Source organism: Dipodomys ordii, unplaced genomic scaffold (genome assembly GCF_000151885.1).
Source record: "Dipodomys ordii isolate 6190 unplaced genomic scaffold, Dord_2.0 Scaffold6, whole genome shotgun sequence".
NCBI classification, from domain to species: Eukaryota; Metazoa; Chordata; class Mammalia; order Rodentia; family Heteromyidae; genus Dipodomys; species Dipodomys ordii.
The window spans coordinates 16327175-16344169 of NW_012267222.1; the positions used below are offsets into that span (position 1 = coordinate 16327175).

General features: G+C 53.5%; 1 protein-coding gene across 1 annotated transcript; it reads left to right on the forward strand.

Moving 5' to 3' along the window:
- The first annotated feature begins 6936 nt into the window (after positions 1-6936).
- Sh2d5 (SH2 domain containing 5) lies at positions 6937-16151 on the forward strand. The gene is made up of 10 exons (XM_013033732.1): positions 6937-6979; positions 10174-10300; positions 10671-10751; positions 11155-11229; positions 12064-12210; positions 13795-14046; positions 14179-14353; positions 14519-14630; positions 15110-15269; positions 15948-16151. Exons 2-10 carry the CDS (start codon positions 10214-10216, stop codon positions 16149-16151), a joined length of 1293 nt encoding a protein of 430 aa, XP_012889186.1. The 5' UTR covers positions 6937-6979; positions 10174-10213.
- The last annotated feature ends 844 nt before the right edge of the window (positions 16152-16995 follow it).

The window sequence follows — 16995 nt, forward strand, 5'->3', positions numbered from 1 at the left end:
TCCTGAACTCTGGGCCTGGGCGCTGTCCCTCAGCTCTTCATCTCAAGGCTAAGTGCTCTACCACTTGAGCCACAGCGCCACTTCTGGCTTTTTCTGCTCATATGGTGCTGAGGAATGGAATCCAGGGCCTCATGCATGCAAGACAAGCGCTCTACCACTGGGCCTCATGCTTGTGAGGCAGGCATTCTACCACTAGACCATAAAAGGAATCTTCATGGTATCCTGAGTACATCTAGTAATGGGTAGTTACTAAGTTTAGATTGTTACTTAATGTGTTTGCTTTCTATTACTGTAGCAAAATACCTGAAATAGTCACCTTTTGTTTTGTTTCTGTTTTTGTTTGTCATGAGGCTTGAACTCTGGGCCTGAGTGCTGTCCTGCAGCTCTTCAGCTCAAGGCAAGCACTCTACCACTTGAGTCACAGCACCACTTCCAGTTTTTCTGCTACTTTATTCTGGCTTTGAACTGCAATCCTCAGATCTCAACCTCCTGAGTAGCTAGGATTACAGGCGTGAGCCACCAGTGCCTGGCTTGAAATAATCACCTTTTAGGAGGAAAACTTTATCTTGGGTCACCATTGAGGTTTTAGCCCATGCTCACTTGGCCTATGGCAAGACAACCTAGTGGGAACCAGACCAGATTGCAGAGGAAGCTGTGAAGTAAAATGAGGAAAGGATGGGTCCAAATCCCCTTTCCAGGACACACCCCCAATCACCTCACTTCCTCCCACTAGGTCCCACTTTTAAGGGTCCTGTCACACACACACCCCTCATCCCATAGCACCACAGACTAGGGACCAAGCCTTAACACATGGTCCCTATGTGGGACCTGTATCCAAGCCATAATATTTAAAGTAATAAGTGATAATAGCTAACATTGAATCTTTTCTAAAACCAAATTCTGTACATACATTATCACATTTAATTCCAGTAATGCTATGGTCATAGTTTGTTGTCCTTTTTTTTTTTAATTTTTGGTCAGTTGTGGGCCTTGAACTCTGGGCCTAGGCGCTATCCCTGAGCTCTTCAGCTCAAGGTGAGCACTCTATCACTTGAACCACACCACCACTTCCAGTTAATTGGAGACAAGAGACTCATGGACTTTCCTGCCCCTGCTGGTTTTGAATGTGATCCTCAGATCTCAGCTTCCTGAGTTGCTAGGATTACAGGCATGAGCCACCGGCCCCCAGCTTATTTGGCCTTTTTCAGGCTTCTAAGTCCACAAGTCCAGTAACTCCATCTTCTACAAATGGAAGAGTAGGGACTTGTTTCAAAGAGCAGAGGAAGTTAGCTTTGCTTACAGTCAAGTCATCATGGCTTTTCAATTTGGTAACTCCGACTATCCCAGGAATGGGTTATCTAAGGCTCTTACAGGACACAGTACCAGAACTCCAGATTCTAGGTTGGTTTCAAGTACTAGCCCTGGAACACTTTACAGTTCTCTCAGTTTGAGTACTCCTGAACAGCCATCTCACCAGGGGACTTCTTCAGTCCACAAGAGCCACCAGCGCTGTCAGAACTGTGTTGTGAAATGTTCAGTTTTCTTACTCTATTCCATGAGGCAATCCAAGGGAAGTTCCAGAACTGGGATTTTCCCATGCAACTGGTTATTTTGGACATAATACAAGTTTTCTGCTGTCTGCCTAAACCCCATTATATGGAGTTTCCCAACAACAGCCTTGCCTACCATAATGAAGTTCTGGGAAGTTCAAATCCCTTGTTAGCTGCAGTGTAACTCACACTGATAAAGTATATAGAATGAGAAATTTCACTGACTCCAAACGAATCCTTACCAGAGGATGCCACCCAGCCCAGCACTCCAGCATTTATAGCCACAAAACACAGTAACCATGACCCACCACTCAACCTCCTTTAGTGTTCTCATTTGTAAAATAATGGGCTCCAAATCTTAAATCCTTGTTATTTCAGAATGACCACCTAGGAGCAGAATGAGAGGAAAGGAGCTGGCTGCTTGTGTTTTCACTTGTGCTGGGGATGGAACCTGGGCCTCATGCATGCTTGGACTGCGCTATGTCACTCGGCCCAGCCTTCGATGGTTCAGCTTCACAAGGGAGGGGTTTTGTCGTTTACCATCATTGCAGTTAATGCCTAAAATGGCCTCATAGATTCTCCAGATGTATTGTCATAGGTGTAGGATATTGTTCCTGATTGCACATGCAAATAAACTTTGCTGCTGCTCTTCCCACAAGGAAACTTAACAATAGACTAGACTGACCTGGTTTGCATGGCCGACTTCACCACATCCAACACTATACCACTTAGTGACAGATGAGACAACAAAGCCAAGGTGCACAAGGGTTCATCATACTGGAAGATTAACAGGCAGTGGATAGCAGGATTTTTTCATTTGTGTGTGTGTAATGGGGTTAAACAGATTCTGGGCACTGTCCATTACTGCTCCACTTTCAGCTTTTTGCTAGTTAACTGGAAATAAGAGTCTCAAGGACTTTTTGCCTGAGATGACTTTGAATCATGATCCTCAGATCTCAACCTCCAGAATACCTAGGATTACTGGCATGAGCCACAAGTGCCCAGCATATACATCCGTCTTGCTATGTCCAAATTTCCTTTTAGGGAGACATTATAGGTTTCACATTGGAAATTATGCTGATGAGCTAATTTTAATTTTCTCTTTAAAGACTACATATGGTTTAAAAGACTTCTTAAAGAGTAGCTTTTATATATAGTTACATTCCTAGGTCCTGGAGGTTAGGATATAATGGGGGGGGGACACAATTCTGTTCATTAAAAATAACCTCTTCTAGGTCACACATTTGAGGGAGAGAGTTGGGGCTAAGCTGTAGACAGCCATGAATCAGGACAGAATGAGGAAGCTCAAGGGTCAGCAGGAAAGGGTGTCACCAAAGGAACCAATCAGGCAACATTTCAGGCCTTGAAATTTTGACCTGGTGGGCCTGCTGGGAACTCAGTCTCTCTCTGCTCCCTTTAGTTCTCAGCCCTGTAGTTGGACACTAGCTTCTCACTAATGTGTCACGTTTGTCAGCTGGCAAGCCCAATGCCAGATTCTGGAAATTTTGAGAAAGGGGAAAAATGTGATAACAAGCTCACACCTGTGTGGCTTAGTAATGATCACTGACTCATCAGGAAATACCATGACATGCGTGACGCATGCGTGAACATGTTCCCCAACCATGACTCCCACCCAGCTTGCCTTTCTGTCATCCCTTCCTCTTCTAAATATGGGCATCTCCTTTGAGCTTCCTGTACAAGTTAGTCTCTAACCCATGGTTGAAATTCTACAGCTCTCAGGAATGCAAAACTTGTCCTATGTGGTAACAACTGTTCCAAGCAGTGGTCACAAGTGGGCTTTGAGGGCTTGTCCAGGAGATGGCTAGCACCATCTGAAGCATATTTTCTTTGATGGAAATCTTTGAATTCCCGCCACACCTTTAGTAAGACTATTGCATGGTGAAAAGCTGTCTGATTTAGTGGAATTGGGTCAACTGAATTTGATAATCTGGTGCAATAGCTCTGGTGACCAGCTACATTACTATGATACTCAGAGAAAAATGCAATAATGAACTCTACCCGTATAATGCATTTGGCTTTGAAACCTTGTATTCCTGAGCAGGGATGAGCATCTTGGATGGCAGTAAAGTCAGAAGGCAATATCACATACTTTGACTACATTTACTTTGTCAGATGGTGTGTTTCCTCCCCCCTCCCACCATGTTCTGTGTGCTTCATTGTAAATCTGTTTCCCTGGGTCCTAATAGTGCTGGTCACTCAGTCTTCTGTGAAAGACTTAGAAAGCAAAAATCAAGCCATATGCTGGTAGCTCATGCCCAGGCTTTTACTTAGTCAGGAGGCTGAGATCTGAGGATAGTGGTTCAAAGCCAGCCCAGGGAGATGTCTGTGACTTTTTTTTTTGGGGGGGGTCTGGTTGTGGGGCCTGAACTCTGGGCCTAGGTGCTGCCCCTCAGCTCTTCAGCTTCAAGGTTAGCGCTCTACCACTTGAGCCATAGCACCACTTCCAGCTTTTTTCCTTTTGCTTATGTGGTGCTGAGGAATCGAACCCAGGGCCTCATGCATGCAGCCACCTTCCCAGCCCAAGTCTGTGACTCTTTAACTCTTTAACTTCCAATTATCCAGCAAAAAAGCTAAGGGATAATGTTATCTCTGTGTCTGAATTTAATCTCTTTGTCTTTTTTAATTCAGATCAGAAATAAGTTCTTGTCATTTTTAATAAAGTACACTATCAGAATAAATAAGTATGTACAGAAGAAGCCTGATGGTGTCAGTACTTAACAGAATTATGCCTTGTTTTGTTTTCTCTAAATATTCTTGAAACAGAGACTAGGGGTCTGAGAATTAGTGAGTCCTCTCTTTAAAACTCGGATGCTAGTGGGCGCTGGTGGCTCATGCCTGTAAGCCTAGCTACTCAGGAGGCTGAGATCTGAGGATTGAGATTTAAAGCCAGCTGAGCAGGAAAGTCCCTGAGACATGCTTTATCTCTAATTAACCATCAAAAAAACTGGAAGTGGCACTGAGTGCTAGCTTTGAGCTGAAAAAGCTCAGGAATCAGCTCTCAAGCCCTGAGTTCAAGCCTCATGACTGACAACAACAAAACTTGAAGGCTTTTTATTTTGAGAATTGGCCCTTTAATTTTAAGTTTCATCACTTGGATATGCAGAGGCCGAGGCCAACTTATAAACCATGTTATCTATCTTTTTTGGTCTGGGGCTAGAGGCTGGCTTCGGTCAGAATTTCTCAGGGAGCACGTGGCATCCTGCTAGCACAGAACAAAAGGTTCACTTCACTAATGTTATCGCCAGCAGCCTCACCTACCGCGGAGCAGGCAGGCGCTGGGCCAAGCCCGTAGCCCGTTATGGGCCTTCCATCCCCAGTGTGCTGAAACCTGCTTTGCCCAGGAAACGCCGGGGGATTGGGTGATGATGGCGCCGGCGTGGCGTCCAGGTGTGAGGAAGCGTCCAGGTGTGCGTCCACTGTTGCCTCGATGGCTCCTGTCTGTTCCTGGGACAGGGAATCCCAGGTCTACTTTCTCTCTGTGCCTCCTAGTCAGGGGACTCCCCTCTAGGGGTGCAGCCCATCACCCCCCTCCCCAAACCTGAGCCCCAGGTCCAGACTTCCCTGTGCTGGTGGGGCGGGGGTCCTGTTTGCTCTCTGCAGATTCAGGTTTAGACACACATCAAAAGGAGGAGGGGGAGCACCCACAGCGCCCTTAGCCCGCGGTGGGGGGACTGTAGTGGGCATCCCCCTCCCTCCCAGCGGATCTCCGTGCAACCCGGAGGACCGGATCACCGATGTCTTTAGCTGCCCTCCCTCCCCCTCCCCCCGTCCCGTTCCGGCCATCCAGGGGTTAAGGGGGGCAGAATCACTGGAGTGCCCCAGGGCCTGGGCCAAATCACCATCACGGACTTGAGCTTTACCCTGCGCTGGGGAGGGAGACCCTCCCGACCAGTGGCGCCCGCACTCGCCGAAGGGGGACGACGAGCGGTCAGGACGTCGCGCGCCCGAACTCCTAGCTATTCAGGAGGCGGTTCGGAGCCAGCCCGGGCAGGAAAGTCCGTGGGTCTCTTATCTCCAACAGCTTGAGAGTGGTAGAGCGCTAGCCCTGAGGAAAAGAAGCGGAGGGACAGCGCCCCGGTCATGAGTTCAAGCCCTAGGATTGGGGAACGGAAAAAAAAGACGACGTCGCAGGGCCGCACGGACTTCTCGGAGGAGGCACGGCAGGAGCCACTGCCGGGATGACGAAGAGGAGCTAGCCAGCGAACTGGAGGGGATGGGGTTCTCCTGAACCCCGGAACAATCAATCGGTGAAGCAGGTAGGACTTTGGATCCCAGACCCGCGAAGAGGAGCGAGCCTTCAATGGGCGGAGCCATTCTCTTTAGGGCGGAGCTCCGGGCGCGGGTGGAGTGGGCGGTACCAGGGACCCTCGCAGCCTCTGATTGGGCGGCGCGGCCGAGCGCAGCGGCTCCTCGGACGCTGATTGGTGGGCGAAGCCGGCGGCGCCGCCAGGTGATGCTGAGGGTCGGTTCCCGCGACCACGTGGGGGGCGCGCGGCGCGGGGGCGGGGCGGGCCGAGGCGGGCCCGGGCAGCGGCGACGCGGGAGGCGCGTGAGCTGCGCAGGGTCGCGGGCCGGAGCTGCGGGGATCACGTGGAGGAGCGGCGGCCGCGGTGAGTGAGCGGGGCCGGGTTGGTGGTGGGCGGGCGCCGCGGGGCCGGGAGGTCGCGTCTTGGGTTGGCGTCGCCTCTGACCGGGGACGCCCTGCGCCCCGCTGCCCCCCGCTCCGGGAAGCCTAGCGCTCTCCCTAAAAGCAGCTCCCCCCCCCCCGCACCGGCCCCGAAGCCCGCACTTTCCCCTTAAACGTCGTCCGCGGCTCCCGGCACGCGCACCTCAGCTCCGTGCCGCAGTGTTTTCCCCCCGCAAACCGCTCAGCCCCCACCCCACCCGGGATGCTGTGCCCCTCGAGGCCCCGGCGTCTCCCCCCCCCCCCCCCCCGGCACATGATTGGGGACCGGTCGGCGGCAGCCCCAGGAGGTGTCCTGAGGAGCGGAGGCCACAGGCCAAGCCATCACACAGGGTCACCTCAGCCTTCCCGGCCGGTCGGGTCTCGGCGCCAGCTGGGGGCGGCAGAAGAGTGAGTGTCAGGCCACATGGAAGCAGGGTGGCCAGAAAGGAGCATCTGCCCTGCGCGGTGGCCCAAGTGGTAAAGCGCCAGCAGTGACTGACAAAGCTGAGGGACAGTGCCCAGGCCCCGAGTTCAAGCCCCGGGGGTGGGGAGGTGGAGAAGTGAGGAAGAAGAGAAGGAAGGTTACTGCTCAAATCTCCCCCCCCCCCATCTCCGGAAGATTTTCCCACCCCTGAGGCTACTTCCTGCTCTCACCTGCGCTTGGATAGACTGGAACCCTTCACATTCCAAGGGTGGACACCCACCTTCCTGAGACTCCCGTCTCAATGCTTTGTGCCCTTGGGTAAGTGACTTGTCCTCTCTGGGCCACCACCTACAGAACTCAGGGTCTAGATGGTCTGCAAGAGTGTGCCAGGGTGGGACCCGAGGGTGCCATGTAGCAGAGGACTCCATTGTGGCAGAGAGGCAGGCCAACTTGTCCAGGCTTCCTGCTTCAAGAGGACACCCTAGGAAACCCACGACCCAACCTCATTGTAAATGTGGCCCCTTTAAAAGGTGCCACCAGGCTCCTGTGTACAACTTCATTGGGTCTCAAGAAATGTGTGGGTCTTTGTGTCTGGATGGGTAAACAGTGTGTTTCCAGGGTTACAGTGAACCTGGTACCCTGGGAGCCCAAACTTCAGGCGCAGAGCTGAAAAGCACTGTGCTCTTGAGGTTCGAAGGGAGGCAGAGGAAGGGAGAGGCCTCTAGTCACCAGGAGACTAAGGACTAGAGGGCTGGCATCAGGTGAGGGTTAAGGGTGGGGGGAGAAAGAGAGGGCCTGTGGCTTGGCCTCCCCACCCCCAGACATTGGGGACATGGAAAACTGCAGCTGTGGGTCTGGAGGAACAAGACTGAGGCCCCAAGTGAGAGCTTGCACTAGGCTGGAGCCCTTCTGTCTTGCACTGTGCCTGAGGGGCTTCGTTGCTCTGGCTAAGTGTGAAAACGCCCTGGGCTCCTCCCAGCATCCCTTCATCTCTTCTCAGGCCCTCAGTTCCTCTTCTGTCCTTGGCTTTCCCTGTGTGCCCTGGGTCCCCCTACCTGTTTTGTGGTCTTTGCCTTCTCTCTCCCCGGATCCCATCCTGGGCTGTGGTTGTAAAGTTAAAAGGCAGCTGCACTGGGGGGCTCCATCTGCTGGAACAGGCGGCATGTGGCTGTAGTGCAGGCTGCACATCTAACGCTGCTCTATTTAAACATCAAACCATACAATAGTGAAAGGACACAATGTGAAAAATGGTCACAGGCAGAAAGCGGTGGAGCTGATGATGGCCAGTGGAGGGGGGCAGAAAGGGATAGAAGAGCTTTTGTTTCCCAACTTACCAGCCTCTCCTTCTCTTTCTTTTCTTTTTTCTTTTTCTGATACCTCTCACTGCTCACTCAGCTGGTGCTCTACTATTTGAGCCACACCCCCATGGGATGTGGGGCTTTAACTCAGGGCCTGGGCACTGTCCCTGAGCTCCTGAGCTCTTTCTGTTTCTCTCTTTCTCTTTCTCTCTCTTTTTTTTCTTTTTTCTTTTTTTTTTTTTTGCGGTGGGTTTGGTCGCAGGGCTTGAACTCTGGTCCTGGGCGCTGTCCCCTAATATCTTCAGCTCAAATCCAGTGTTCTACCACTTGAGCCACAGTGCCACTTCTGGTTTTCTGGTGGTTAATTGGAGTTAAGTGTCTCACAGACTTTCCTGCCCGAGCTGGCTTTGAACCGCGATCCTCAGATCTCAGCCTCTTGAGTAGGTAGGATTACAGGCATGAGCCATCAGTATCCATCTCCCTGAGCTTTTTCCACTCAGGGCAAGTAGCCTACCTCTTTGAGCCACAGCTTGACTTCCAGCCTGATTTTTGCTGGTTATTTTGGAGATGGAATCTTGAAAGCAGTAGGTGGCTGCTAGCATCTACTGCATTTGAAGGTCATGGGTAGGCAGAGGTGGGTGTCTTGGCAGTTGACAGTGACAGTTCCTAGACACCCAAACTCTCCTCTTCTGGAAGCTTCTGAAACTACATCAGAATATACTCTGGATGTACATACCTCTTCCTTCCCAAGCCCATGGAATTTCTGCTCTTTCTTAGGAGTCATGACCCCAGGCCAGCTTCTTCTGCCTTGTCCTTGCCTGGGTGGCTCAGCCAAGGAAGGGACTGAAAGTGCTCAGACCCTGCTGCCTGTCCAAGCTCCTTCCTGAGTAGCCGTCTGGGGGAGGTCCTGTCTCTCATGCAGCTGCATTTGTTCAGCATTGCTGTAAGCCAGGCAGTGTGCTGAGCACCTGTACCCCACCTCCTATTATTATCCCAGGGGTGAGAAAATGGAGGATCTAAGGATCACAGTTTGAAACCAGCTTTGGCAGAAAAGCTCATGAGACTCAAGTCAGTGATTACAAGTAGGCTGGTGAATGGTAGCCAGAATGGGGCTCACCAAAGTGTCTTAAGTTGTTGAAAGAAAGACTGGGGGAGCTGAGTTGGTGAGGTGACTGGCAGAGGCATTCATCCATTCTTTCCTGTGATGGCTGGTCCATGGATGGATTGATTTCATGTTTATTGAGCACTGGCTCTGCACCTGCGGTCTGCTGGGGATAAATAGTCTCCCTGCCTTGGAGGACGGTGACAGAAAGGAAGTTAACTCCTGTTGCAAACTAGTGGATCTGACCAAAGGACCCTAGGCAAGACCAGGATGTGGACTTTGGGGGACAATGTTCATTAGCCCCCTGGTATTTTCTACCTTCCTCATATCCTGACTTAGTCCCAGTGTGTTGTCTGGTTTTCATGACTGGGAAGGGTCTGGGCCAAATGAGCCAGTGGCCTGATAAGTAGGTCCCTGGACTCCTCAGCGCTGGTTGTCCAGCCCTTGGCCACCCCATGCACTTCCCCTGCTCTACAGCCAGCTATGGCTCCCTACTGCCCCCAGGACAAAGCCTGAAGCCTCTGGTCTGACATAGGCTGCTAATCTCAATTTGGATCCAGTCTGCTGTGTGGGTGAGGTATTAGTTACGGAAGGGATCCGGCTGCTCACCTTCCTATGTACTCTGTTCTCACAGCTTTCACCCTGGGTTTGATGGGCTTTCCCCTGCTGCCCTATCTTCTGTGGTTTGTTGTTGTTGTTGTTGTTTAGGCTAGCTCAGGCCAGCCTTGAGCTTCTGGGCTCAAGTGATCCTCACCTCCTTCCTCAGTCTCGCAAGCAGCTGGGACAGCTGGCAGGTCACTGCTGCCCCCAACTCCACAACCAGAACTCTATAGCTCTGACCCTAGAGCATTCATGAACTCCTCACCTCCAGATCTTTCTCTCAACTTCCCCTCCTGGGTGAGGGCTTTCCCCTTACCCTGTTGTAGCCTAACTGTTAGACTCCGTTCTGCTCTCCTGTGAGAAGGCTCTGTGCAGGAGGCTGAACACTTAACAAGTGTTCAGTAAGCATGTGTTGGCTCACTGAATGAAGACGCAGGTGAACAGAGCCCAGCAGCCTTTGACAGAGGCTCCATGCCTAACTACTCATCAGCTCACCTCCTCTCCCTTTGCAGCCTTCTCCCGTGAAGCTTCAAGCTGGGTACCTTGGGGGCTATGCAGAGGGCTGGGGCCGGGGCCCGGAGGGCCTCTGACTGTGGGCCTGCCCCTTACCGGCCCAGGTGCATCACCAAGTTTGCCCAGGTGGGTAGTCACTGTTTAGCAGGGGTAGGATTGGATGGAGATATTGACTTGCCTCTCTCGCTGGATTTTCCTGGCTCAGGCTGTGTGTGTGTGTGTGTGTGTGTGTGTGTGTGTGTGTGTGTGTGTGTGTGTGTGTGTGTGTGTGTGTGTGTGTGTGTGTGTTTTCACAGGTGAGCTAGGGATCTCCGAGCTTCACCTGACCAAGGTTTGCTATTATCATCACAGTGGCAGAGCCTAGACTGCAAGGACAGTGCTCTGTTGCTGCCCACAGTGTTCCTGGCAGGGCAGCATGTGCTGGGGGCTGAGAGGATGGGGGTGTGGAGCTGTGGACCTGACCTTGCCTTTCTGCCCCCACCCCTCCACCATGTAGTATGTGGGTTCCTTCCCTGTGGATGACCTGGACACGCAGGACAGTGCCTCCCTTGTGCGGCATCAGCTGTGGGCCCTGAAGGTAAGGAGATAGGGGCTCAGTTATGTGTGTCAGACCCTGAGATTAGAACTAGCCCATCATGAAGAGAGGCATGTGAGGCCTCAGGAGGGGCAGGACCAAAGGCCCCCATGAAGATGGGCCCGGCGAGTGCCTCGGCCCTGGCCCCGCTCCAGCAGCCCTGTCCCCTATGCCCAGGGACTCTCTTCCTCGGGGCTGTCCAGGACCTCTGCCCCACAGCTAGAGGCCACAGATGGCCATGGCCTGGCTGGGGACATTTTCCCAGGAGCTACCTGGCTCTTGGAGGACCTGCTACTAAGGGCTCTGTCCCTGGCAGGGGGAGGCTGGCTGACTGGCATAGGGTGAGTGGTACTGGGGTTGGACTGGGGACAGTTGGTCTAGGAGATAGTGTCTTCCTCCCACCCAGGACTGTCCCCGACGCCGGGCTGTCATCCTGAAATTCAGCCTTCAAGGTCTCAAGATCTACAGCGGGGAAGGCGAGGTAGGAGCCAGTGTGGCACTGTGCAGGTGAGGTGCAAGACTCATCCTCTGCCCAGCCCTGGCCCCGGCCTGGCCCCGATCCTACCCACGCTACCCCAAGGCAAGCTGGGGATAGTATTTTCTCACAATCTTCTCTGAGGCCACCTCTGGCCTGGGCAGCAAGGATGTCCACTTTGTGAGGTTTTGAAGATGCCCTGCCCAGTGTTGCCCATGGGCTGTGCATAGCTATGGGCTAGAAATGGTAGGAGCCCCTGCTTAGCTATGACATCATCCCCAGTACAGTAAATGTTGTTTGGATGCTTAGCTGCAGGCCTGTCTGTGTACCCCACAACTACAAGGCTCCTTGACTCAAGGCTGTGTGCACATGGAACCCAATACTGGGCATCTCTGTGTTTTGGGTACCAGGCTACTTGGATGAGCCATAGCTTCTTGAATCCTCCTCCTCTTGACATATGTCACAGCCAGGAGACCATACACCTACCCAAGTCCCATGAAGAATGAGAAGCAGTGTCAGAATACCAACTTGGTCATGTGACACCACACACACACACCCAGAGCCTGCTGTCATGCTGGCCCCAGTGGGAGGTCCCAGTTCTGCCCCTCAAGTTCCATAACATGAAGGGAACACCCTAACCCACAGGTCTGCATCCAGGCGCAAGGGGTCCTAGGTCCATATACGAGGGATGAGAAGTTGGGACTGTCTCTTCATGCCAGGAGGTGGGGGCCCTACACTGGTGTGCAGCCCTGGAGTGGAGGCCTGGCCTTGGCATGGGGGTTTCTCAGGCTGCTGCAGCCCAAGCTCAAATCACCAAGGCTCACTGCAATTGTGTCCCAGATGCTCCTCATGGCCCATGCACTGAGACGTGTCCTCTACGCCACGTGGTGCCCAGCCAACTGCCAGTTTGCCTTCATCGCCCGGAACCCACGAAGCCCAGCCAGCAAGCTCTTCTGTCACCTCTTCGTGGGCAGCCAGCCTGGAGAGGTATCTAGGACCCAAGGCAGAGCAAGGGTACTATGGAGGCTGGAATGGGGTTCCAGAGACACTGGCCTTGGCCTTGGCAGCTTGGCTGAGTTGGCCTGAGACCTTCCAGAAACCCATCTCCTTACATAGTGGTTCATCTTTGGTTATGTCCATCTTTGAGGATTTTCATACCCTAAAAAGCAAGCCAATGGCTTAGGCATTCCCTAAGTCCTGGAGCAGGAACTGGCCATGCACTTGGAGATTGGCAGGTCAAACGGCTGGGCCCTGGCTCACACTGCTCTGCCTATAGTGCCCATGCTCCATTCCATTCTGGTAAATTCTAACCAGTCTTCAAGATTCAGTCCACCTTGACTCTAGGACTTCTTTTTTCTTTTCCTTTCTTTTTTCTTTTCTTTTTTGTCAGTCGTGGGGCTTGAACTCTAGATCTGGGCTCTGTCCCTCAGCTCTCCTGCTCAGGGCTAGCGCTCTACCACTTGAGCCACAGTGCCACTTCGGCTTTCCTGTTTATGTGGTGCTGAGGAATCGAACCCAGAGCCTCGTGCATGTGAGGCAAGCACTCTACCACTGAGCCACCTTCCCAGCCCAAGGACTACTTTTATTTAGATTCCTGTTACACAAATCATTCCACACTCCAACATTCCTCTGACCCTAGTTAAAGGCACTTAGCACAGAAGCTAGGGCTGGTTTTTGAGTGTCCTTGTATATACCATTGGTGGGTAGATGGGGTGTATCCTGGGCAGGTAAATCCTGAAAGGATCCTGAAAGGCCTGAATGTCAGAGACTTGGCAGCCAATCATTTGGCAAGCAGAGCCCATCCAGGAAGCATTTTCTGGCCACTGGGGTCCCAGGTGGCTGAAGCTCACTCTTGCAGCTGCTGGTCTGGCTGGTGTGACGAGTAGAATGTGTGGGCCCCAGGCAAATGCTGGGTTTGTGCTGGGAGTTCTCTGCTAACTTGACTCCTTCATGGGGCCATAGGGAGATGGGGTGATGATACACACAGGTGCCAGGCCCTGCCCAGTGTCACACAAAAGCCCCTAAGGGCCAGAGCTTGAGCTAGAGGCCTGAGTCTCAGCTGCTCCTCCAGGGGTGGGGAGACAGTGCGTGGGGAGTATCCAGTATTTGATAACCAAATAAGAGAAAGCTGGAGCCAGGTCCAGTGGCTCACAACTATAATCCTAGCTGCTTACGAGGCTGAGACCTGAGGATCATGGGTAGGAAAGTCTGGGAGACTCTTATCTCTAGTTGACCCCCAGAAAAACAGAAGTGGAGCTGTGGCTCAAAGTGGTAGAGTGCTAGCCTTAAAAAAAAAAAAAACTCAGGGACAGGACCCAGACCCTGAGTTCAAGCCCCATGACTGACACACACACACACACACACACACACACACACACACACACACACACACACACAAACTGGTAGAGGCTGTTGCATAGTGGTGAGGGTTTTGAGGGATACATAGGAATATTCGCAGTAAGATTAGGGAGGGGTACCCCAGGCTAAGGAGCCTCACTGGGGAGTGGGTTTGTCCCTGGGGAGCTAACTTCCCACAGATTTCTTCCACTTAGCCCACCTTTCCTACCCTAGGTCCAGGTCCTGTACCTGCTGCTCTGCCGCTCCTTCCAGCTTGCTTACCTTGTGCAGCACCCGGAGGAAAGGGCTCAGCCCGAGCCCAGCCTGGGCCCTGCAGGGGACTGGCCTCTGCAGCCACTCTTCAGCCCTGGAGGGCCCCCTGTGCTGGTGCGGGAACCCTTCGGCAGGGATCAGCTTTCACAGAATGTCCATGCCCTGGTCTCCTTCCGGCGGTTGCCGGCAGAGGGGTCCCTGGGCAGCAGTGGGGTAGGTGGTACCCCAGATAGGGTGGGCAGAGGACAAGGGTCCTGGGCACAGGTGAGAGATTCTGGGTTGTCCACCCTACCCATTGTGGCTGTACCTCCACCTGCATGCCTGGGGCCCCTCTCTGAACCCTAGAAGGAGCTACCTGAGGCTAACAGCCGAGGAGGGGTCCGGCACACTCGCCTGGGGAACCCGTACTGCTCGCCCACGCTGGTGCGCAAGAAGGCCATCCGCAGCAAGGTGATCCGCTCTGGGGCCTACCGAGGCTGCACCTATGAGACACAGCTACAGCTGTCGGCTCGGGAGGCCTGTGAGTTGCACCTGTGCCAGGCAGAGAGGATGGACATGTTCCTGCAAAGCTGGGGTGGCACCTCTGGGTGGCCATGCACGAGTGCATCTGCCCGGGTGGGAGAGGATATGGAGGGGGGCTAGTTGCTAGGGGAGGGCCCCTGACTCTAGGTGGTCTCTATCACAGTTCCTGCCGCATGGGAGGCGTGGCCCCGAGTTCCTGGAGGCCCGGCAGCATGCCTGGTAGAGGGTGAGGGTAGCCTGACAGAGAACATTTGGGCCTTCGCCGGCCTTTCCAGGTAAGAAGGACCTGACCTGGCCATTACCCAGTCCCTTGAGATAATCAGAAAAATGGGAGGGGGCCTCCCCAGGGTCCTTCATGTGTGCACCCCTGTGCATGCACAGAGTACTCCCAGCCACAGTGGCCTTAGGCTAGGGACTTGTCAGTGTCCAATGTAAAAGAGAGATAATGAAGGGACCGTCTTTACAAGGTGAGGAGAGGATCAAATTGTGAGATCCAGGTAGAAGCCTCAGTGCCTGGCCTGTCTCAGGGCCAGCTGTCTCAGCGTCAGACCTTCAAACCTCTGTCCTGACCAGTGCAAGCTGTTCTTAAACTTGTAATCCCAAGGGCTGACACTACAGGTGTGAGCCACCATGCTTTGTTCTTGTGTAGCGTTGGGGGCATGTACCAAATCCTCAGGCAACCTCCATGCTGTTGGGCCTGCCATGAGACTGGGGCCAGATGAATCCAACTCCAGCTTCTTTCTCTGTGCCCCAGGTCCTGTGCTCTGGCCCTACTGAGGAGAGACGTGCTTGGGTCCTTCCTGTTGTGGCCTGAACTGGGTACCAGTGACCAGTGGTGCCTATCGGTGCGAACACAATGTGGCGTGGTGCCCCACCAGGTCTTCCGTAATCACATGGGCCGCTACTGCGTGGAGGTAAGTCAAGGCTGGCAAAAGACCTACTGAGTCAGCCCTTTCATTGGCTTCTTGCCATTTATGCCCTGCCTTTCTCTGACCCCTGCGCTCTGATGAGCCCACCTCACTTTCACCTCAGTTCCCCCATTGGGTCTCTCCAGCACTGCCTCTTGCTCATTCTCCATCCTCTCCTTCCTCATTGGCCCTTCTGGCTCCACCTGTGCTCTGCTGGCTGTGCCTTCACCTTAAGGCTGCTGTAGGACAGAGATGTCCACCTCTCCAGAGCTGTCTTTCAGAGGTTACCTTTAGTACTGTTGGACCAAGGTGACACCACCTATTTCCATAAAGATCTTGCTTTTAAAAGTCCATACCCTCCATCATCTTTAGCAAATGGAAGGAACTGACTCGAGGGCAGGGTTTGCCTGTGCTCACATAGCCTGATTCTCAGGGTCCAGAATTGTCCTGCGCATGGGTTTCTAGGCACCTAGCTGAGATGGCAGGCCTCCACGTGTGTGCCCTTACTTCGAAGCTGAATGTTTCTGTGGTGTCTGACTCTGTTAGCATGTGTGATCTCTCAACTCTTCCAGCTCTCCAAAAGGAGCAAGCACCTATGCCAGGGGGGAGGCGGAGGGGGAGATTAGTGCCTGGCTTGAGTCATGAGGAAGTGGCCTGGAGCTAACCATGGTCTCTTCTTCCTAGCACTTGCCAGCAGAGTTCCCTAGCCTGGAGGCCCTGGTGGAGAACCATTCTGGCATGGAGCGCAGCCTCTTCTGCCCCCTTGACATGGGCCGCCTGAACCCCACCTATGAGGAACAGGACTGTGGGCCTGAGGGCAGGCCCCCCCGGACCCTGCGGCCCCTTGGCCATGCCAAGTCAGAAGCAGAACTGCAAGGCCTGGGCTAGGAGGTGGTGCTCTCACACACAGGCCCTGCCTTGCCCTGGCCCCTGGGCCTCTGGCTGCTCTGCTCTTGTTGCATCCCACCAGTTCCATCTGGTCACTCCCTTGGCCAGCCTTGCATCACTTCAGTGCTATGGGAGGGGAGCCCAGGGATTGGAGATTACAGTGCTTTCTCATGGGACCCTTGACCAGCCGAGATTGTGGGAGGAGCAGGTAGAACTCCCCGTTTTCCAGTGACTGCTGCTGGCCATTGCTGGCCTCTCACGTTCCTCCTAGCAGGGAGCTCTCCACTATGGCTCAGCAGCCTTGATCATGGGTGCAGGTGCCTCCTGAGAGCTGATGGAAACCAGATGTGCTAGAAATACTTTCTGCCACCCTGGGGCTCACAGCCTCTGGCCATCCCCTGAGAAGGACCAGCAGTGAGCTGCCCTGCAGTCAGCTTGGTGGCTGCCTTGGGAAGCCACCTGATCCTGGCATCTCCCTTACAGTGCTGACTGGTTAGCAGGGTCCAGCCAGCCCAGCCCCTCTGGGAATGGGACAGAGTAGAAGTGTCCAGAGGTAGAACTGATGTGAGTGCAGCCAGTGGGGCCTCACCTCAGTAGGGGATGGGAAAAGGCAGTGGCTCTGCTGCTGACGGACACATCCAGCTGTTCCCCTTGGTAAGAATACCCGATTGAGTTACAGCACACGCCTAGTCATGAGTTTAGGGAATGAAGTGCATATCCTGGGTATTTAAAGTGACACAGAGGGCAGCCCCTACTCAGTAGCAAGAAGCAAGGCAAACCTAGGCATGATGGTGACTCCAGGAGTGTAGGGCCTACGGCTCCCGGTGTCTAGCCCCCATCAGGA

Bases quoted from the DNA above. Each gene is read 5' to 3' on its own strand.
- Sh2d5 (XM_013033732.1), top strand. From the start codon at position 10,214: ATGCAGAGGGCTGGGGCCGGGGCCCGGAGGGCCTCTGACTGTGGGCCT. The intron at 10,301-10,670 runs GTGGGTAGTCAC...TCCACCATGTAG, and splicing joins GCATCACCAAGTTTGCCCAG to TATGTGGGTTCCTTCCCTGT. The intron at 14,354-14,518 runs GTGAGTTGCACC...TCTCTATCACAG, and splicing joins GCTGTCGGCTCGGGAGGCCT to TTCCTGCCGCATGGGAGGCG.